This window comes from Numenius arquata, chromosome 8 (genome assembly GCF_964106895.1).
Source record: "Numenius arquata chromosome 8, bNumArq3.hap1.1, whole genome shotgun sequence".
Lineage (NCBI taxonomy): Eukaryota > Metazoa > Chordata > Aves > Charadriiformes > Scolopacidae > Numenius > Numenius arquata.
The window spans coordinates 19,410,636-19,433,834 of NC_133583.1; the positions used below are offsets into that span (position 1 = coordinate 19,410,636).

General features: G+C 52.1%; 1 protein-coding gene across 1 annotated transcript in view; it reads left to right on the forward strand.

Annotated features, from left to right (window-relative positions):
* The window catches only part of BSN (bassoon presynaptic cytomatrix protein), a 97,301-nt gene that overhangs the window by 39,598 nt on the left and 34,504 nt on the right, over positions 1-23,199 (forward strand). Inside the window, exon 3 of the mRNA XM_074151797.1 lies at positions 10,850-11,632. Coding sequence (XP_074007898.1) covers positions 10,850-11,632 — 783 coding nt within the window. The remainder of the gene's footprint in view (positions 1-10,849; positions 11,633-23,199) is intronic.

The following is a 23,199-nucleotide window of genomic DNA, read 5'->3' on the forward strand; positions in this document are numbered from 1 at the left end:
CTGGGCAACCTACGCTATGGCTCCTTTGGCCGGCCTTTGGTAACAAGCCGGGGTGTCTCAGGATCGTGACATCTGCTCGCTTTTCCTCTGCTGCAGCCATAGATTTGTGTTCCAGAGATTGTGCGGCTAGCTGGAATATAAATTATTCATGGCAGGGAACTTATCGTGTTTATCTGGAATAATTGAGCAATTAAATCTGTTTAGGTATGTAAAAGGATTGTGCAATGGCTTGTCTGTCTTCAGGCCTTAAATTCTACAAGAGCATTTATTACATATTTAATCCATAATAATAATAATAATAATAATAAAAAAAAAAGAGACAGACAGAAAATACGTTCTGCTTTGATGCATTGATCCACTCCAGTATGTTCCTTTGCAGAAGTTGTTCATTCCAGCAGCTTCACTCATAAATACCTTTTGGACCAGGATAAAGGAGAGCGAACTTGGCGCCTTCGGTCGGGAGAAAACATGAGAAAACGTAACACCTGGTCCGTGACTCCGTCTCTGAAAATGCTTCGGGTTATTTACGTTAGCACCAGGATTGTCTTTATTTTTTAAAAACCTCTGTCCCAGACTCTTTCCACCGGGTCGCAGGATCACGATCCTCTCCGCCCTGGCTGCTGCTCTGCTGTGTTCAGACGCTGATGCAGCCAAGGAAATGCAAAGTTTGGGCCGTAAAAGGATCTTCAAATATTCAAGGCTGTTTAGTTTATTCCCTGAGCTACAGCCATTATCTCCTATTGCTGTAATTGTCCAGGATTCCCAAAGGAGCCAGAAGCTCACCGGTGAGGCTGCAATGGGGGCCTGCTCATAACAGAAATGTGGAGCCACAAATGAATAAATGTGGAGCCATGTGGTAAAGGAATGATGATTTCATTCTGTTTTACCAGTAGGAAACTGGGCTGCTTTTTAAATTAGTCTGTTATAAGTCTCTTTATCGAGCAGCCTCCGCTCTCTGTAGCGTTATAGCTATGAATGGCATCCCTGCCGTACTGGGCAGCCGCTTCGCACCCGCAGAAACCCCTGTATCTCTCTGCTTCGGGCAGGAGGTACCACTGAATGGAAAGTTTTGGGCTCCCTCCCAGGCTGCTATTTTAGTTCTGCGGGAGACAATGAGCGAGCGGGGCCGGAGGCTCCTGTTACTCCGTCCTTCGGCTGGCGGCGGGGTAGGGGAGCGGCAGCAGGAAAAGGCAGAGCGAGCCATTAGGCTTTTCCTTGACCGAGCGGGTTTCCGTGGAAGTCCCTGGGGCTGTACTTAGAGCACACCGGCCTGCGAAGCTCAAGAGGTTAAATCCCGGGGGGTGAGCTCTTCGCCGTCCTTCCCCGGCCAAGCCCAGGGGACAGCATCCTCTGAGCACCTAGGGGCGTCCGAACCTTCCATGCGCTCCTGCAGACGGGGGACAAAGGGCCGTCTAAACAGGAGCTAGCGAGGCAGCAAATCGCACAAGAAGCCTTCCCTAATGAACTGGAAGGACTTGTCCCTTCGCCTGGGGCGGCAGCACTGCCAGCGTGCTTAGCTAAGCAGCACTTGGCTTCGGCAGGGGGGGGTGGAGGGGGGGGACGGGACCCGCGCTCCGGGGGGGGGAGCGGGAGGCTGGGAAGGTTTCCTCCTGCCCACCCGTTCCTATCCGCCAGCAAGGGCGAGCAGGTGAAGAAGGGGATGCTGGCGCTTCCCGAGGACCCAGCAGCTCGGTCGGCGCCTCAGCCACGGGGGATGCTGCCAGGAGAGTGCCATCCCATGGGTGACAGGGGAACAAGGTTGGTCACGGAGCTCCCCAGCGTGACGGTATTTCCTACGAACGTTTGCTTCGTCCCGGCATCGGTGGTGGCTGCGCGGTGTGGGTAAAGACGGTCCCAAAAAAAAAGCCCGGCGCAAGGAGCTGGAGGTCGCCTTTAAACACGCCTGGGCATGTTTAGTTTGGAGAAGAGGAGGCTGAGGGGGGACCTTATTGCCCTCCACAGCTACCTGAAAGGAGCGTGTAGAGAGATGGGTGTTGGCCTCTTCTCCCAAGGGAATAATGACAGGACCAGAGGAAATGGTCTAAAGTTGCAGCAGGGGAGGATTAGATTAGATATTAGGAAGAATTACTTTACTGAGGGAGTGGTCAGGCACTGGAACAGCCTGCCCAGGGAGGTGGTGGAGTCACCATCCCTGGAGGTATTTAAGAAATGTGTAGACATGGCACTTCAGGGCATGCTCTAGTGCCCGAGATTGTTGGTTTGCATCTGTTTGTGGGTGGGTGTAGTGTGGGGTTGTGCGTGTTTGTTTTGGTGTTGTGTTGTTTGTTTTGTGTTTGTTTGTTTTTGGTTTGTTTTTTTTTTGTTGGTTGGACTCGATGATCTCAAAGGTCCCTTCCAACCAAGAAAATTCTGTGATTCTGTAAAACCCAGAGGGTCTGCAGAGCCTCGTGTGTGTCAGTGCCTCCCGGCGCCCTTCGGGGAGAGGAGGAGAAGAGTTGCTCCACCAGCCTTCGGTTAGTTGGGGGAGTGCTAACCAGGAGGAAAGGGAACTGGTTAAGAAGTGACTAATAGGATGAAATGGCACTGTCTTATTCCGCAGCTCAGTTCTCTGGACGAATGGAGTCTCCCATCTGTTGTTTGCGGTGAAGGAGATGAGTTTGGGGGTTGGTTCCTCTCACTCGCCAGCAAGCGAGCAAGTTGATTATTTTCTGGCAAGCGTTGGCAGGATGAGTACTGATGGCTTCGGTGGCTTCCCCTTCTGGGCAGGAGTGCTAAGGACTAGATTTTTATTTGTATTGACATGTTTGAAGATAAAGATGAGCATACAGTGGCCTTTTTCAGAAGTGCCTCGGTGACCAATTCCCCTGTCAATTAAGTGCCGATGCACTCCTAATTGCACAGTCCCTCTGGAGCCCTGGATTCTCCTCAAACTGTGCTGTAGGTTTGGACCAGGAAGCTTCAGCCCACGCTGCCTGTGCGTGTTTGCATCCGCCTCCTCTCCACCTGGATGCATGCATGCATCTTGGTGATGTCTTGACATGCAGCCCGGCCAGGGACACGCGACAGCTCCTGCACCCTGGGCTGCTCCTGGTCCTCCAGAGGTGCCTCAGGAGGCTTCATCTCCTGATGTTATCTGTTTCCCCGCCCCCAGATCAGACCCTGGCTGGTGCACCACATCGCAGCCTCCCACGGGATGCTTTGCAGGCTCCTCATTTCAGTTGCACGCAGGCTGTGCGCTTGATCCAAACAAGAGGGGCGGCATTTCCTACCCTCAGCCTGCGAGCTTCGGGGCAAGCTGTCCCCGCGTTGCTGGAGGAGAAATCAGCAATAGCTCTGCTTTAAAAAACAAACCCCAGACTTCAGAACAAGGCATGTCTTGGCCGTACGCTCCACCAGCCAGTCTGAGATGGTGTGGGAAGCCTTCTCCGTGCGGTACGTTTAGCTTTTTTACATGCATCAGCAGCTCTTCCCAGCATTTGCTGAGCTTTCCCTGCTCTCCTACAGCGATTCCCACCTCCTGCCTTCCCGGCAGTGTCCCAGCTCCCTGCCGCAGCTTGCCGTTCCCTCTCTTCTCTAGCCCAGGGCTGCCTTTAGCACTGCCTCTTCTCTTGGATCAGGATGTTGCTTTAATTGCAGGGTACGTGGCTTTTGGCAGATTTCAGCCTGACGATGTAAAATGCAAGACATGCTCCCCCCCCCGCCTTTCCTCCTCCGGAGAGCTCCTCTAGAGCAGATCCGGGAGGCATGGAGGGGAAGGGACATTTCGCTGACTGGCTGATTTGGTGAGACGAGGGTTCTTCATCTGCAGGCAGAGCTCTGATGAATTGGAGGCACGTGAGGACACTCTCAGGCAGGTCACTGGCAGCTCTCGGGAGAAGCCGGGCTCTTGCAGGGTTCCTCCGGGATAAGCCAGTAGCACCCATTAATGAAACCCTTCTTCATCCAGTCAGCGGTCTTGGCACTGAGCCTCCCTATTAGCATGATTAACACAGTACCTTCGTTACCCAGTTCCAGCTTTGGTTATTTTTACACTCTGGCTGTACTGCTGCTTTCGAAAGGCAGAGGAGGGAGCGTGGCCCTGGCCCTGGGGTGCATCTGCTGGGGGTTGGCTTCATGAAAGGTGCCTCTGGGGCTGGCTCCTCGGAGTTGAAGGGTTCCTGCCGAAGGCTTGCTGTCTTGCTCTTCCCAAATGTGTTCTTTTTCAACATTTCCAGTTTTGTAAAATATTTAATACACATGGTTTAGGCAACTCGGAGAAAACCCACGCTGCTCTTCTCTGATTTCCCATGAACTTGGCTTCTCGTTTTTCAGCCAGATGTGCACCCTGCTGTCTCACGCCAGAGGAGAAGGATGGGTTGTATCTTCTGCTGAACAAAGCTTGTTTGCTCCCTCCTGCTCAAAGTGGTCTGCCTTGGATGGGATTGGCCACACTTGACTTGAGATGACTTGGAAGCTCTTCTTCCCAGCCTAAAATAATCATTTAAATCAAGTCAGGTGGTCTGTGCTCCTGCAGTGCCCCGTGGCCTCCTCTGATACAGGGTCATATCTAGCAAGGCTGCAGTGAGGTGTTGTAAATGGGTAGAGCTGGTGAGGAACCATTCAGTCTCAAGACTCCAAAGCCTTAAATATCACCATCTAACACTCTCCTGTTCTTGGTTTTATTACTTTTATGTAGTGGAATAGCATCCTGAGTGACCTCCAAACGGTCCAAAATAACCAACCCTCAGCAAAGCCAGAATTATTCTTCATTATAATCCTAAATTTTGGCTTCAAGAGATCTTGGCCGTTCAATTAAGAATTCTTTCTGCTTACAGCTCATTTTAAAGCTTCTCCTGTCTACTGCAAAGGCTGAACTCTATACTTAGGATACTTTTAGAGCTGTATTGTCTTACCTCAGGAGAACAAAACAACCCGCACATTACCAGCATTCCTTCGCATCTCCTGGTAACAAATCCAGGGGACGGACTGTTTCCACAGCTTCCTAAAATAGGTGGTTTCAGAATAACTTTAGAAGCCTTGTAAGCTCAAGCTGTCTCTATCGTTTCAGCTCATTTTTATCTGGGTCCTTTTCTTGGTGTTTTTCTGGAGGGATGGGGGAGCTGCAGCACACGGGGATGCTTTTTGCCCCCCGCTACGTACCTGTGCAAACCGCTGCCCTCTGCAGGGGTCAGGATCTGCCCACCAGGCACGTGCCCACCTATAATAATTATCGGGGTTTAAATCTGCCCAGGGCACAGCCAGCACGTGCTGTGTGTATTCCTGTGTACAATTTTTATATATATATATATATATTTTAAGGAAATGCTGATTGGAAAGTTTCCGTTCCTAATGGGATTTGGAAATGGTCGGTGCTCACAGCTGGAGGACAGCATGGAGAGGGGGAGGCACATCTGGCAGCGATGACCCTGCAAGTGCTGCAGGTCGCAAACCCCTCCAGGCATTAGGGACTAGCGGGATTTGGGAGCGGGGTTAGAGGAACAGTCTGGGACCTCACAGGGGTCTGGGGTGGGACGGGTAAGCCTGGTGGTCCTGGGGGCTGAGGCAGGTCAGGTGTTGGATGCAGACAAACCAAATGTCAGTAAAGATGGGGCGCTTCAAACTTGCAAAGCTTTTAAGATCAGTATGGGTATGAAATACCCTATAGACTGAAGGCCTGCAAGCTTTACCTCCCTGAGTCTTCTGCTGAGCCCAACAGCATGTGTATAATTTGCTTTAATGGTTAGAAACATCTGCTGTTAAAAGTGATGCTTAATATATTTGGCTTCCATTTCCAGTCATTAGTTCTTTTTATGCCTTTTTCTGCCTAATTAAGAACCTTTTAGTACCTGATATTGTTTCCCCTGAATGTGCTGCTATGTCGTAATCAAGTCACTTCTTAATCTTCTCTTTGATAAACGAAAAAGATCAACCTCTTTAATTCTCTCATTTCAGACATTTTCTGCATCCCTAGAATCACTCTTACAGATCCGGTCTATATCTCCCGCAGTGTTTTACTAATCTCCTTAAAATGTCGGTGTGGAACCGTTGAGGGCTCTGGAAGGAGTCCCTCGATGCTGGAAGAGGAGGTTGAGCCACCTCCTCATTCCCACCTCCAGCTCCAGGCTTCCTACATGGAGCAAGCGCAGGTTTGTCAGGCAGCAGAGACCCGTCTTCATCAATATTTATGGTTTTACCAAAACCTGCCATGTGAGTGGTGTTAGCCATAGTGAGATACTTAAGCAGTGGTGAATCCTTGTTGTCTCCCAGGTCGGCCAGGTAACTAGTCTGAAATCCATTTAACGTATTCACTATTCATATTTTACAGTGCTTTCTTTTTGCCAGCATGTCGCGCGTTACTAGGTCAGAACACCTTTTGGACATCAAGGATATTGCTTCTGTGCATTACTAATATCAAATGTGCAGAGAATGAAATCAGGTTTGCTTGCCGTGACCTATTTTCCCTAAAACCACGTTGACTGGCGTATCTGCTTGCCTTTCAGTTCTCTGCTGCGTGAATCCAAGCCTTGTCTTTCCCTCTTGGACAGATGTCTGGCTAGCTGTCTCCTCCAGGCCATACCTTCTCCTTCTTGGATATTCAAGCAGAAGACTCTTCCGGTCTTCTAAAATTTCCTCTTAAAAATGAACATCAGCACGCAGCAGTTTTCTTAGCTCTCGTAGATCTCTTGGATGCAAAATTATTCGGATCTGCCAAATTTAAATATCTTCTGGTGCTGGTAGATGTTGTTGAGTGTTCTTCTCGATTGCTAATAAGTTGGAAACGCTTCATCCTCGGAATGAGTGTTATCCTGCTTCTTCCCAAATGTTCGACGACAGTAATTACAGCACGTCCGCCATATCTGTCTCATTAACAGCTTTACTGTCTCCACCCAGTGATGGACCCCTGTCCTTTCTAGGATGGCCTTGGTCCCTAAAACCCTCCACCAGTTCTTCCTGCTGCTCCCCAGGAGACATCTTCCTGAAGCTCCTTTGCTTTCATACGGTTTAAGCACTTCACAGCTGCTCTTTTCAGTCAGTTGATGTTGGTGTTCAGAGCTCTCATAGCTGATGATTTTATATTTCTAATTGTGCCCTTCGTTTTGCACAGCAGCCACCTTCACTTTTAGCTGGCCTCGTTCTCTCTTCATTGAGGCGTCAGCTTGGTGTCAGAGCTATCATCTATGTCCCCGTTTCCTTTATATTTTTCAGTGAAGGAGGTTGGCGTACTCTGAGCACCTAGTCTCAGACTATTCAAGAGGGCACAGCTTCACCTCCCCTTATTTTAGTGTATAACAGTGATTTCAGCATTCCCACAAGGTGAGCTGGAACTGGAGTTTTCAGTAATGTTGGGTTTTCCTCTTCTCACCGACAGACATTTCATTCTGCTTGTTGCCCGGACTGTTAGCAGTGGTGAAGAAATAGTAGGATGAATTATTCTTTTCATATTCTTGCCCCCTATTTCTCTACTGTTTTCTGAGCATCTTTCTGCTGCAAGATGAGCCCACAGGCAAGAGGATCGTTTAGAGGATATCAATGTATGCCAGCCAAGTAGTTCACCATTTCGTGCATTTCTGTGTCTTACTTGCCCAGTTCTCCACCAAATCAAAATTTTCAGGGGTTGGATTAGTAAAGATTTACGCCCAGGCTTTTCCGTCCTCCTCTTTCTTTCCTCAGGGAAGGATCTTTGGCAAGATGACTTGGTCCTTCCTCTTTACTATCTTCCCTCCAGGATCCCTTAAGTTGTCTTTGATCTGTATAATCCACACGTTGTGTCATCGGTGGTTGCATCAGTAGAGGCCGGTCAGGCAATTTGTGATAATCCCAACTAAATTTACATTTCAAGTGCTTGTTCTGGGAACATCCCCCGCCCCGCTGTATTCCCTGCAGCTTTCTCCTGCTCCTCAGGACAGACGTTCCTCAGCAGTTGCTTACCAAGTCACTCAGAGCAATTTGATGGTTCCTATCCCATCGGAAAGTCCTCTGGCTTTTTTTTCTGTTTTGGTTGCATAAGCCAGGTTTATTGTGGAAAGCGCGAAAGCTCCAATGATGCCGTTGTTCTCCAGCCCCTGAGCTCAGGAAGATCCTGTTGGGCTTGTCCATGGGCCATATGCAGCTTGCGTGGCTGTGGGACCTGGGACTGATGCCTCCCGGTGCCTGGGGAGCGGTTCTCCCCTTGGCCAGGGGCAAAGCAGGCACTGTGCGTGGCGTGGGGAGGGGGAACCAGCAAAAGCAGAGCTGAGAGCTGTTGGGTATTCACCAGCAGCTCGTTAAAGCTGGCAGACGGTTGAGGGCAAACAGTTGAATTCCCTCAATGTTTTGTTTGGTTGTTTGGAAGTTTATGCAGGAGAGCAGGAGAGTGTTCTTCCCATTCCAGAAAATAAGTTAAATCTTGTGCCAGGCTACAATAAATACAGACTGTACAGAAGCAGGAGTGTGGAGCTGCGCCTAGTCGTGGTGCCTTAAAATGGAGTTGCAAACAGCCCCGATGCGGGTCTGGGAATTATCTCCTCTTCCCCCAATTCCCGCCCCACCGGAGGGTCTTAAAGTGCAGGTAAGGAGATCGTGCAGAGAGGGAAGATTGGCGTTTCTGAGATACTGGGAACTTTGCGGGGAGAGAGACCCTGAATAGAAAGGATCGGTTCTCCCTTAATCGGAGCTGACGGGGGCGGCGGGCAGAGCTGACAGGATTTTGGGAGACGCTCTCCTGAAATAGAACAGTGGGAAGAAATTCCAGGGGCTGTGGAAGCAAAAATAACGCGAGGAATTCTGTATCTCAGAAGAGAGACAGCAAGACCGTAAGAAATTACAAAAACTAAAGCAATGTTCCCAGGCATTAAATATAAGGGCGCTCGTTCAGAACGGCTGGGAGAAACAACGATGTCACGCAAAATTGCTGGGGAAAAATTGCGTCTGCTTTTCAGCCCCGAGTGAAATACTGGAGCAGAGGCTGGTGGGGGGACAGTGGCGTGGGAGCTCGGTGAGCACGGTGAAAGCTGAGAAGAGCACAGAGCTGAGGTGCAACCGGGCTCGGGAGGTGAGGGGAAGAACTCTGCGGGAGACCAAGAGGCGATGCAGAGCTCTGCAAGCCAGAGAGCCAGCCAGGGGCTGGGCAGGGGGCAGAAGGGGCATAGTGGGCAGGGGGAGGTTTGTTCATGCACCTCCTCCTTTAATTTTAATTCGTCCTTCCTAGTTGATTTGAATTGCCTCCGTTTCAAAAAGTTTTATTATTCGAAGGCTGGGCTTTTTGAGAGTCCTCCTGGGAGTAGACCTGTAAAAAAAGGGGTTTAGGGGACATCTGCCTCCCCTCTTGGGGACTCACCATCCTGTCCCATCATGGGACCTGCCGAAACGCCCGACTGCCTCCTCTGAGCAGGAGAAGGTTAAAAACGTGCCTGTGGTTGGAGGGTAGGGAGGAAAAAAACCCTGTGGCCAGGTTATGAATCGGTTGTGCAACACCCCACACCTCCAACCACTGGACCAAAAGGCCACGCAGACCCGGAGATGTGGGGCTGGGAGAGGCGATGGGGCAGCCAGTGTCTCTGCAGCAGGGGGTAAGCCAAGCCTTAGAGGTGATCCATAGCACCGGGATGAAGAGATGGCTTCTGAAATAAAAGGCAGGGAAATCTGCATCCCATGGGATGCGTGCAGGCTCCTGGGATGTGCAGCCCCAGGAGAGCCCAGGGGCTGGGAGCTGCCGGGTGCTGTGCCTGCAGCCACCCACGCCGGGCTCCGCGTCCACCTTTCCTGGATGCTGCTCCGGTTTTTGGGAATGCTCCGGTCCTTTTTGCCACCTTAGTTGCTTGTCTCGGAGAAATCTTTTGCAGGCAGACCCTGGTTGTCCCGCTGACGGTGCTATATATTAATATTTGCACAGCCGCTGAGCATCCTGGGGATTCCTCGTATGGGAAGGCTCACAGCTTTCATACAGCCTCTTTAATTAACTTAATTCAGACATTAGCGTGTCACAGGGAACGTCTCTCGAGGGGGGAAGTCTTTCATTTATCACCACTTAGCCAGGGAGCATTGTATTTTTCATTTGCATCCAAAAGTTCATCCTGGCGAGAGTGAGAATTAACCATGTACTCCCCCCGGGGGCGCTTTGCCTGCCCAGCAGCGCAGATGCATCGTGCGAGGAGAACCGGCTCCCCGCTGTCCCGTTTGGGCTGCAGTGCCAAATTGCTGGGTGGGATATCACGACCACCACACCGATTCCAGAAAAACCATGTCTGCTGGCCCCGGGGAAGCATCGGGCATGTCACGAGAGCTTTCCCCCCCGGGAGGTAGCCGGTGGCAGCAGGCAGCGTGCTGGCGCTGGGGAGCCTTGCAGTTGTACATGTGTATGATGGCAGCATCCCTCTGTCGAGCTGTGCTGGACCTCCTGCCAGCTCTGGTGGCTAAGTGGGAGTCAAAAAATGGGCTTTAGGGAGGTGGTGGGGCCAGGAGCCTGTGGAAAGGCTTTTGGTTTTGGTGTTTGGGTTTTTGGTTTTGTTTTGGGTTTTTTTGTGGTTGGACTCAATGATCTCAAAGGTCCCTTCCAACCAAGAAGAGTCTGTGATTCTGTGATTCTCTTCCCTGAGAGAAGCACGAAGGGTGCTGCCTGCAGGCAGAGCCTCGTGGCCAGCAGAAGCTTTGCAGCAGAAGCCTTGGAAGCCACCCAACGCTAATTAAAGCTTGCTTTTGCACTGGTGTGTTTTGTGGTGGGTACCTGTGACAGATGGGGGTCTGTTCACCGTGACTGCAAGATGCTTTGGTGAAGAACGTGGTGCCAGAATGTTCTTTCTGGGAGCTGGTGCCTCATTCCTGTAGCTCCATGGGGGTTGTTTATGGGAGCCTAAGGGTGCGCTGGGGCTGCCTTGCATCTGGCCGTAGCCTGCCCACCTCTCACTGCCCGTGTCCTCTCCTCCTCTCGCAGGTGAAGGAATGGTTGTGCTTGAACTGCCAGATGCAGCGGGCGCTGGGGATGGACATGACCACAGCTCCTCGCTCCAAGAGCCAGCAGCAGCTGCACTCTCCTTCGCCGTCCCCATCGCACTCACCGGCCAAGCACCCGCCGCCCTCGGCTGCGGATAAGTCCCCGCCGGCCGCCCGCACCCTGCCACCCGAGCCATCCAAACCTCACCCCACCACACCGCAGAGGGAACCGCATGGCCCCGGCCAGCCAAAACCTCAGGAGGCGGCCAGGTCCTCCCCACAGCATCAGCAAGCCAAGCCTTCCTCCTCCGAGCAGAGAAAGACGGCGGGAGATGCGGGGGCAAAACCTGCCGCCCCGGCTCCCGGGGCTGGAGCACAAGAACAAGCCCAGGAGGGGCTCACAGGGAAGCTCTTTGGCTTTGGGGCATCCCTTCTGACCCAGGCGAGCACCCTCATGAACGTCCAGCCAGAGGCCCCCCCTCCGAGCCAGCCGTCTCCTGGCAAAGTGCCTCCAAAAATTGTCTTCAGCGATGCCAGCAAAGAGGCTGGTCCCAAAGCCCCGGGGGCGCAGGGCCGAGCTGGTGCCGCCCCGGCCGCTAAGCCGGGCAAGCCGGAGCAGGGCATCAAGCCAAAGGAAGTGCCGAAAGCGAGGGTCTCGTGCCCCCTCTGCAAGGCGGAGATCAACGTGGGCTCCAGCGAGCCCCCCAACTACAACACCTGCACTACCTGCCGGCAGCAGGTCTGCAACATGTGTGGCTTCAACCCCACGCCTCACCTGGTGGAGGTAAGGGGGCTGGCGGGGGGTGGGTGCCTTCCAAGCCGAGGGTCGGTGCTCTCTCCTTCCTTAAAATGGAAAAAAGATGGTGTGTTTTCCTCGAAAGGTTTAAAAAACCCTTTAAGAAGCTTCTGGAGCCATATTCCTTCTGGGGGAAGCCCCAGGGCTGGAGGCAATGGTCCTCCACCTCTTGGCAAAGACATGGAAGACATGGATTTCCTATGTGTATACTGAGTTCCTGCTGGTTTCATGTGGGGAGCAGAGCAAGGGGTGGTCGTTGTTTGTGGCACCCCCCACAGTCCCCACTGCTCCCCAAAGGTGTCCAAGGGTGAGGAAATAGAAACAGGTCATGCAGGTGCCAGAGTCACCAACAAGCATCTTCCATCTGGTGCTGTCTCTGGACACCTTGACCAGGCTCGGGATGACGCTGGTGAAGGATGTTCTGCGTCCTCAAATGGTGAGGGTGCAAGGAGAATGGTATGGGTGGGGAAAGTGCCAGGACCTCAGCAAGATTTCAAATCAGCTGAGGGCACACGATGGCTCATTGGAGTTTGCTGCCCTCTCCAGATGGCAAGGGCCCTCCTCCGCTGTGGCTGGGTTCGGGGCAAGGGGGTGGGCTGAACAGAGGATGGATGTGGGCACCATTTGGATGTGAATTGGCTGAGTGTCGTGCAGCCTGTTGGGGTGGAGTGCAAGGAGAGGAGGAGGAGGAGGTTGAGGTGGTCTGAGGTCCACCCAGTCTCACCAAGTGTAGTCTAAGAGGTCTCTGAATTGTTGTGCTGCCCACCCAGATCATCTTCCCAGGCACCAAAAAGGTACCTTAGGCAACTCTGGCCACTAACACCTGCAGAGGAGAGTGGTCAGTGCAACTGGGGCTCAAGTGGAGCATCCTCCTACCTCTTCCTCCTCCTGTGCTAGCTAGTGAGGGAGATCTTCCAGACCTTTGGAGAAGGCCTCGGTTAAAGTCTAGACCCTCACTCCCTCCTCTACAGGTGGTTCAAGACCCTTAGAAGAGGAGCCCCAGGGCTTTCTTCTAGAAATGCTGCATCTTGCAGCCAGTAAGACACAAAATCGATATCATCAGCACATGGAAAAGTTAATGGGGACTTTAAATGACCAGAAGTAGGATTGTTAATCTTGGCTTCGTTCCATGGCAGATAATTACATTTTATGTCCCTAACTCCTCCTTGCAGTTTCAATTACATCCAGTAATTTTCTTCTCTTCCCGAAGCTGCTGCTGTTCATGGTCACGTTCACGGTGGAGGAGAGCTGCTCTCCCAGCGTGGCCTGCACGCAGAGGAGAGCTCGTGGAGGAGTAAACCAGAGCCTAGTTACGTGTCTGTGCCCATCAGATGGCCACCTACACGTCCGTAATGCCATTTTCAGTGGAAAAGCTCTGCTTGTTGCTCATACCGCTGCTTCCTTCCTACCCTGACGGCTTGGGTGAGAAGAGGTGGTGTCCAAATGTCATCCCTTGGGTAGGCTTGAAGCCCTGTGTTGGCGTGCTCTTGGGTAACGATGCGTTTCCAAGCTTCAGAAAGCTCATGAGTTGGTTAAATGGCTTTAATGTGCTCCCCTTGGCACCCGCCTGCTGATTAATTAATTAGAGAATTAGTTTGGGGTTGGGTTGTACCTCATAATGTGGTGCTTTCTGCAGGTACTAGGGAAAGATGGCTGAGGGGAGGTCACCTCTCCCCAGCGCTTGTCTCCAGAGTCACTCACTGTCACCTGGGATTAAATTTTCAGATTTTGAAGGCTGGAGTCTGTCTTGGCGCCCTCAGCTTTTGACTAAACTCTTTGAGACACCCTTGGCAAACTCCTGCTTGCGGCTGTGTCTGTCATAAGGTTTCTCGCTGCTGCTCGTCACTGCCATATCCATGTGCCTTCACGTAGAGCGAAGACCCACAGTGAGGTCCCACCTGGGCTTTGTGGTGTCTCGGACTTTGTTTCCCTTTCCGTAGCACCATTATCCAGCTCATAATAGATAGGCTGGTTTATGGGATTTATGTTTTTTTAAGAGTTGAGGAAGGAATGCAACACTTGAGCTGTGAACGTTTGTAACAAAAGCTTCCTGAGGAAAGGAAAACATTGCAAGACGTGTTAATGCAGTCGGGCTTTAGGTTTGCTTGATCTTCTGAGAAGATTGCCCTGTGGTCTGATCCTCTTTTTCCTCGCAGCTTACGCGAGCTTGTCCTGAGCCCCAAGATTCACACAAATTCCACAACTCACCCTTTGAAGTAGTGAGGCTTGACCCATTAATTGCTTTATGAATTAGGACCTTGACTGTAAGTTGCCCTTGGAAGTTGCATGGAAACTCAGGAGGAGATTTGAGCCCGGGTCTGGTACGTGCAGAGGAGCGTGGGCTGTGGGTGAGACGGGCAGCACCCTCTGTATGTCCCACTGGAGCCTGGGCAAAGTCTTCACCCTGGCTTCAAATGGTATCAATAACAGGGAGGGAGAGGCCATGGTGGCCACGGTGGCCTGATTTTGGGGGGGAAGGATGGAGTTTTGCAGCAAAACAGCGCTAGAAGAATGCATTTTCTGTAAATAAAGTTGTCTCGCGGCTTTGTCATGGTGTTGGAGGTGGGCTGCACGTAATTATGGTTTCATAGCAAAACTGTGTAACCATCTTGGGAGGGAAAAAATCCTAAATAATGTTTGCATCTTCCTACAGGACAGGTATCTTCACTAATTAGTTCATCTCCGCTGCCAGGGAGGCTCTAATGAACTCGCGCTGAGGGAAACTGCTCTCCATGTATTGGTGCGGGCTGTCACAGCTCGGTGGGAAGCGTCACCCAAACTGAGTGAATTCTTGCTTGTTGGGGGCTGGAGGGCTGGATGGGGGGCTGGATGATTCCAGGCATGAGGTGGGAACTGGAGGGGACACTGGCAGCGCTGCTTCGCTGGGGACCCGGGCTCCTTGGTGGCATCACATATAATGCTAAGGGTGAAAAGCATCCTAACACCCACTATCTCTAGTTCTTTAGCATGTGCTGACTTCCAAATTCATCATGGCTGTTGAGGAATAGTGTCCGCAAGTGGCTGAGGTGGACCTTGGAGGGAGCATGTGGCCAGAGTGGGTCTTTGGGTAGGGGATGGGGAGGTATGGAGGAGCTGCATGCTTAGAGAGACCCCATGAGACGTCCTAGCCTGCTGGTGGAGGTGAAACCGTGTTAGACTGTTGCATGCCACTGGAAGCGGACCTCCTGCTTGGACATCTGTGTGTGTTTCTGCCATGTGGATGGGTGACCAGTGGGATGTGACAGGTCCCAACTAGCTGGACACACGGTCAACATCAGGAGGGGCAACTGGTCAAACCTCTGGGCCACTCTCAGCATGGGTGGGGCGGGAGGTGTTGCTGTCTGGCCATCGCTGTTATGAAATGGGGAGAAGAAAATAAAGAGTGAAATGCAGAAAGCAGGGAAGGCTTTTGCCCCTCTCCGTAGCCTCCTAAAACTTCTGATTTCCCTGGAAAGATACATTATTATTTACCCAAGGTATTTTTATCCCCATCCCACTCCTGATCTAAAGATGGAGTTGGAGGCTCTGGGTCCTTGTCGTCCCCTCCCACCCTCTGCAGCCTCCTGGGGAGGTATCCAAGGAGCTGCCTCCTCCCCAGTGCTTCGTTCAGCTCACTCAAACCTAGCAAAAGAGAAGAAAATATTAAAAGTTGTTTTTTTTTTTTTCTGTGGAGTCACCAGCTGAGTTGCGTAGGTGTCACGCCACCTAAGGAAAAGGGTGACTTGAGCTTCCATCATTGTCTTTGCACTGCCGTGAGCTGAGGGCTCGTGCAGTCTGGTCCAGGTGAAGGTAGCTCCAAGAGTGTCTCGCCTGTGAGCAGCCAGGTAGTGCCTCCAAGCCCAGAGCTCCCACGAGATCCACCGGCAGAGCTGGCTTTCTTTTGGCCCTGGGTCTCGGGGTGCTTCTGGACATGGTCAGAAGATGATGCTGAGAACTGGGAGCGTAGGACACCTGAAGAGTTCAGGTACAAGCATGGCATTTTGACAGCACATCCCAGGAGAAGCGTGTGGGCTGTGGTGGCCCACAGCTGTGGAGACTGTAGGTGACCAGCAGAGAGAGGAAGCCCAAAAGTGTCCCCAATGTCCACTTCTTTTGCTTGCTTGCCATGATACGCATTACCCAGCTTTAAATAAGTTGTTTATGTGAGTTAACAGGAGTACAGGTGCATGGAGCTTCCTCCCACCTCATCACACCTCCTCCAGGAGCTGGCTCCTGGGAACAGCACCATCAGCTGTTCCCACCAAGTCAGATCTGGTGCTTTGGGGCTCTCTCAAATTCCCTACAGCCTCAGCCTGGTGACATGCAGGCAGGAAAGAGGTTTCCGTTGCAGGAAGACTGAGTGCTGGGCCATTTCACTGGGGATTTAAGAAATCACACCTTGTTGTGATTGAACCCCAGACAACAGGTAGGACCACGCAGTTGCTCGTGCAGTTCTTCCCATTCCCCTAGAAGGGCAGGGAGAAGAGGAAGAACAGGAGGGGAAAGGAAAGTGAAAGGGAAAAAAAACCTCCTGGGTTGAGATAAAGACAGTTTAATAGAACAATAACAGAAAAAGGAAAAACACCAATAATAATAATGGTAAAAGAATATACAAGTCACTCACCACCTTGTGAATTGTCACTGTCCCAAGCAGCGATTGTGAGTACCTTCTACCCCTGGCTAACCCCATTTATATACCAAGCATGGCGTCTACTGTACGGAATATTCCATTGGCCAGCTTTGGAATCCTCAGCTCAGGAAGGACATGGGCCTGTTGGAACGAGTCCAGCAAAGGGCCACGAAGATGCTCAAAGGGCTGGAGCACCTCTCCTATGAGGACAGGCTGAGAAAGTTGGTATTGTTCAGCCTGGAGAAGAGAAGGCTCCAGGGAGACCTTAGAGCCCCTTCCAGTACCTGAAGGGGGCTACAGGAGAGATGGGGAGGGGCTATTTATCAGGGAGTGGAGCGATAGGATGAGGAGTTTTAAACTGAAAGAGGGGAGATTTAGATTAGATATTAGGAAGAAATTCTTTACTGTGAGGGTGGTGAGACCCTGGCCCAGGTTGCCCAGAGAAGCTGTGGATGCCCCATCCCTGGAGGTGTTCAAGGCCAGGCTGGATGGTGCTTGGAGCAACCTGGTCTGGTGGGAGGTGTCCCTGCCCAGGGCAGGGGGGTTGGAACTGGATGATCTTTAAGGTCCCTTCCAACCTGAACCATTCCATGATTCTATGATTCTGTTCCATCGTTCTGTCTGTGCTCCTTATCAGCTCCTCTGGGAAGCTGAAAAAAGTCCTTGAAAAATATAAATGTCACCTGTCAACAACTAAAACAGTATGCGTTATTGCCATTCCTTTCATACCACATCTGAAACACAGCAACCACTAGGAAAAAAAAAAAAAGAGGTAACTCTATCCCGACTGAAACCAGGACAGTCCTGTTTACGGCCGAGTCTAAGGGAGCAAGTGATCTGGCAAGAGCTGGCTGGGACCGTGATTGCCCTGCGCCGCACGGAGCTCTCCTGGTAACCCTGACTGACCCCGCTTGACTCCAGGGGTTTTTGCATTAAGGAAGGAATGAACTATGCATGTTGTGTTACTAAATAAGCGTGGCAGGATGTCCCTTCGCCTAATTAACCAGCCTGACACAGTGACAAGTTTCGTGGCAGAACGCTGCTGCTGCTCCCTGGGTGCCAGGCCCTGACCTCCAGCCGGTGCCTTACCCTCAGGAGGGGCTTCCTACTGATCTGTGGTACTCGCCACACCGCAGCCAGATCCTAAAATTGCATTTGTTTTCTCGCTTTCCCCGTGCATTACCGAAAAGCACCCTTTTTATAACGCTTGTGTTGTCATGGACGTGCTCTGTCTCCCTGTCTGCTCTCCCCAGCCAGTGCTGTTAGGTTCCTTGTTATATGCATATATAATATATTATAAAAATGTAATGTGTATTATCCTGGATGCGATATTGCAAGTCGACAAGATGCAGGACCAGCATCCGCTTGAGCCCTTCATGGCACATGTTCCCCTTCTGCTGCTCCCCCTCTACCTGCAGCCAGGTACAAACGAGCCTCTTCAGATGGATTTTTTTTTGGTTTTTTTTGCAAAGAGCTTGTGAATCACCGCATCGAATACTTTCCGGAAAGCCCTGAGCCTCTCTTTTCCATCACGCTCCAGGACCTCCCGCTGGGCAAAATTGGTCCCTGAGCAGAAGAGCTCCCCAGGGTGCGATGCTGCGCCGCCCCCTCGCTCGGGTGCGAGATGCTGCCGCCGAGGAGGGGGCCGAGCCTGCCCTACTTGCAGAAGCGACCGCAGCATCTCCTGCGCTTTGGCTGCAGGGAGGAACGCCGGCGGAAAACGGGAGTTCAATTAGCTGGAAAACACTCTGCCGGATCAGCCTTTGTGCAGAAGAGGGTGTCGCTGCCGGCAGCCGGAGGATGGGTTAGAGCAGGGGGGCCGAGGAAAGGTTTTGTGCCAAAATTATTTCAATATTGGCACATAAATTTCATAGAAAGGGGGAAAAGCGAGGGGGAAGGAGCACCCACTACTCTTGCTATAGGTGGGAGCTGGTGGCCGTGAGCCCATGTTGTCCCCCCGGTGTGTCATGCCCCCCAGCCCCCTTCTCTGCCAGGTCCCTGCTCTGGCTGGGAATGCAATTAGCCGGCAGCTCCCAGCCAAAGAGGATTAGCTGGGTTAAGAGAGTGTCTCCAGCTCAGCGATGTCCCGGCGCAGAAATCCCGGCCCCGGTCTGGCATCTGGAGCCATGCACGGCTCCCGGGCAACTCCGCTGCCTCCTTCCAGGGAGAAAAGTGGGATATAATAAGAATGCCATAAACAAAAACCTGCCTCCTGCCCTCTGGAATGCAGGCAGTGCCTGTGTTGGGGATCCGGTGCTCCGGAGGAGCCCGTGTCCTTCCTCCCTGTGATGCTCCATGTACCAAACCCTTCCCAAAGAGCTGCCCACCTGCACGTGATGACGGGGGCGGGTGGGTGACAAGCAGGGACAGGTGCTTAAAGTTTGCAGGCATCATTTTTTCCATAGGAATCCAGGTCCTGCTATTCCTACCGGGCTCAGAGGGCCGAAGGGTACCACCGGATGGGCTCTACAGCCCCTGGTGTAGCAGGGAGCAGCTGTTGCCAGTCACCCCTTTGAGGCTGTTTTCCCTGAAACCGGGTGTCCTGCCATGACATCTTGGCAGGGTCCCCAGGGCTTGGATGGATGCTGGGACGGCAGGGTCCCCTCTCCGGGAACACGAGGAGGAGGGAGGCGCCACGCTGGAGGGTGGGCAGGGGGTCAGAGCCTGGAGTTTCCTGCGGGAGGAGGAGGTAGCCAGAGATGCGGGCCACAGAGTGCAGCGATTGCTGGCTTTCTCCTGAATTTTTCTGTAGCAATCATGATTTTTTTTTAAAAAAAAAAATACCCCAGCCCCAGGGGTATAAATATTCAGGTCAGTCACATAAACTTAAAGTCAAACCGAGAGAGCTGCGTATGGCAGCGTGAGACGAAGGCGGCTTCGCCGGCGTGAGCCCTCAAATCCCTTTACGGATTGGTAATTAACAGCTCGCTGTGACTCAGGAGTTTTCTGTGCTGCTTAACCCGCTGTAATTAAGTCGGCTCCTGCTGCTGGGCTGGGCGACGCCGGGCTCCCCGCTGGCTCCTTCTCAAGCACTGGGGGCTGAAGTGGGGTAGTGGTTATGGGTGACCTGGCAGACTGGTCTGAGTTAAGAGTGGAGTCACGGAATCATGGAATTCTCAGAGTTGGAAGGGACCTCTAGAGATCATCTAGTCCAACTCCCCTGCTAAAGCAGGATTGCCCAGAGCACATCACTCAGGACTGCATCCAGGCGGGTCTTGAAAATCTCCAGAGAAGGGGACTCCACGACCTCCCTGGGCAGCCTGTTCCAGGGCTCTGTCACCCTCACCGTAAAGAAGTTTCTCCTCATATTTGAATGGAACTTCCTATGTTCCAGCTTGTGCCCGTTTCCCCTCGTCCTGTCGCTGGAAACCACTGAAAAGAGTCCAGCTCCATCATCCTTCAACCTGCCCTTTAGGTCCTTGTCCCATCAGATGGGTGATGCACAGCGTCCGTGGGTGTCCCACCCATGCAATCCATGTTTCTGTGGCTGTCCCAGCCCCTCTGGACCCCACTGCTGGTTTCTCTGCAACACCCCATTAGATGTTACCTCTGCGTCTGCTGTGGACGCTTGTCTTCTGCTGGTTGTGTCTTTGGAGATTCTAGGTCTACTCCAAACGCTGGGATTTGCCTTGCTGAGTCTGCTCTGGGCTTCTGGCCACTTAGAAAATTATCTTAAGAACTGCTGTTCCTTTCTTTAATCAGAAAAAAGAAAAAGCCAGACCTCCAGATTCCTTTCCTCCTTTAGATGCAATTATATTATTACGGGGCAAGTGTCAGCTGCATGTGGACCCTGCTGATTAATGCTTCAGAGGAAGCTGCTGCAGATTGTTTTCAATGGTTCATAAAACCAAACTATATATTCAGAGGGGTGACAGTGGCTGGGCGAGGTAAGGGATTTCTGCCTTCCTCGCTTCTAAATGAAGATGTATTTGAAGCGAGTGATGCTTCCCCAATGCCAGGCTTGTTTTCCAGAGCATATTTGCTGTGCCCTAGGACTTGGAGCTGCTGCCTGCTGTATTGCTGTGCTTCTGGGCTAGCAAGCTGCCTGGGCCAGCAGTGCCAAGGTGTCCTCCTGAGCTGTCTTGTCAGGAAGGCCAGCAGGTATGTCAAGAGTGCTCACCGTGGAGCAGGCGGTGTAAAGATTCAGGCTTAAAACGAGGAACCCTTTGGCTTTTGGGGCATCAGTATTGCTGCTGTGGGTCAGCCCATGGTGCTGGAGGTCTGGTGGGTACCAGGGCAGATGTGATACCTGAGTCTTCACCGTAGATGTTCTTCTCAGCAGCCCGTAAGGGTGCAGGCAGCTCTTGGAGCCACCATCTCACTGTGGGGTGGGTGGCTGCCCACATGGTCCCACAGCCCCCGTGTGCCAGCCTGCTCCCAACAACTGGACGGGGTGAAGAGGACCCACAAGCAGATATTCTCCAAGAGGGTGCTCCAGGAAAACCTGTGAGACCCCACGTCTTGCTGTGAACTGGAGCAGCATTGCTCGCTGCTGTTTGTGGCAAACCACCACCCACTGGTGGTGCAGAGGGAGACTGGTATTGCCCCATTAGGCAGCAGTGTGGGTTTAGTTCTGCTTTAATTGATGGTGGAACTTCACCTGTGCGGTATTGATCGTGGTGTTTCCTAGAAAGTTGCCAAGGAATAGTTTAGGGAAACGCTTTTTGCCCGTATGACACGGATAGATCTTCACGCCAGCTCTGGCCCCCTGCTAAGCTTTGATTGCTTTGCCCAGCACACACGTATTTTGGTAGGTGTTGCAATCTGCTTCTAAGGGGTGATGGTGTTCTGCCCATGAAACTTTCGTGACAGAGACTCATCCTTCAGAAACCCCCCCCAAGCCATCCTCGAGTAGACGGAGGGTACGGCGACCTTGCGGCAGGGACATGGAGACAGATGTACAGGGCTATCACTGTGAGAGGATTTGATATTCTCACGAGTCAGGTGCCATGAATATTAACATTCACCAACCTGGGAAGGGCCCGAGTAACTTTCCATCTTCCGACTGAGGTTTCACAGTTTGGAACCACTCTGGGAAAGACTGAGAGAAGATCAATAACTGCCCTAACGCGCCTTTTTAGGGTCTTTCTTGACCTTGAGAAGCTTTGAAAAGAGTTACTGTTGTACACATGAAAGGGTGAAGGCAGCAAAAATAGGCAAAGTATAGAAGCATAGAGAGGAAGCAGCACAAGCTAAAGCTGCCTCAGAAAGGTTTTTATAAATAAATGCTAGAGAGAAAAAAAAAAAAGCCCAGTCCATTCACAAAATTCAGGTGTACCTGGTTCTAGCACAGGATTTTCTGCCTTTGCTTTTCAAGTCAGGCTCAGGAACTGTGCTGGTGGGGCAGCCCTGGAGCCCCGTGCCTTCAGGAGCTCCATGCCTCTCTGCTGATGTGGGCAGTGTCACTGCCATGCACTGCAGGACCAACCCAAGAGATGTCCTTGTAACTCGTCAGATGAGCCCCACTCGCAGGGAGCTGATGCAGACCTCAGCGGACACCTTGTTCAGGCACATGGCTGAGGTTGCTGTGGCATCCTCCTAAAGGTGTGCCAGATGCAGCAAAGAGCAGGAGATGCTGGAGAAAAGCAGGGGAGGAGGAGTGTGATGTTACAGGAGAGGTGTGGAGGCTGTCAGCAGGATGGGGACAGCCCAGACCTTCATTCTTGCCCCTGCCACATCTTGTATTGGAGGATGAGTGGCTAAAGAAGCTCAGGAGCAGTGCCCAGTGCAGGGACTGGTACCCAGTGTCAGCAGGTTATCTCCATCTCTGCCCTGGGAAAGGCGGCAGCGGTGGGATTAGAGGGGGCTGGGCTGGGGATGCTCAGCAGCCTCCAAACACGCAGGATTACAGACTACTTCTGCTTTAAGGACAGTGTTGCTTGGATTGCATCTGTGATGCTCAGCTTGGTGGCATGACTCCTTGGGGGCCGGTAGGATGCGATAGTCCTGACCCTTGCTGCTTAGCAGGGTGGGTGGGCTCCTGTGTCATGAGACCTCTCCCTGGCCAACAGCAGGGGCTGCTGGTGAAGATGGAGAGCATCTGCCTGTGGCAGACACTGCTCTTACGAAGACAAGAAGTCTGTGAAGGGGGTCAGGTTGGAGGCTACCTTTGGAGCAGGGTGCTCTGAGCAGCACCCTGGGGACACATGGTGGAGGCACGTGGTCCCCAGGCAAGTACCAGCAGCAGACAGTGAGGCTGGTGGGACCGTGTAAATCAGAGTCTTGGTCTGAGGATGTGGTGGGCAGAGAGAGAAACAGCTCTTTTTGTTGGAGATGGCGAGAGGATTTGGCTGTTCAGCTCCTGTTTCCACCCCCTGGGAGTTGGCACAGATTATCCTGATGCTCACAGGCCGTTATACAACCTGGAGCTTTCTTCTTTCTTTAATTTTTTTTTTTAATAACATGCCATGTTAGTACTTTATTTGGGAACATGTTGGGACACTTAATCGAGCATTTAATTGGCTTTGTAACAGTGGATTTCTGAGTGGGTTGAGGGGGAGGCAGCTTTAGGGCCAGGCTGCAGTGGAGATGCTCGGTTTTCCAGCTGTGATGGCGGCATCTCGGGCTGGCTTTGTTGGTGTTGATCCACCTTCCGAACCACCATGGTTTCTCCTAGTGGCATTTTGCTCACAGACTTTAGCACCTGTAAAGGTCCATGGAACAAAGTTAGAGGGAGGAGAGGTGCTGCCAACACTGAAGTGTGTGGGCCCGCTGGGGAAGAAGCACAAGGTGAGGCTGATGATGGATGTGCATGTGTTGGGGGTGAGCATAGCTAGCTCAGGCCAGGCTCTTGTGTTGAATCCCTCCATCCCACGTCAAGAACGTTGTTGGTAAAGTCCAAGGGCAGGACAAGCCCTCCTGGGGCTGGAGGCATGTTGAGGCTGTGCTGCTGAAGCAAGCCCAAATCTTCATCAGCCACGTGCGTGTCAGAGAAGGTTGTGTCCTT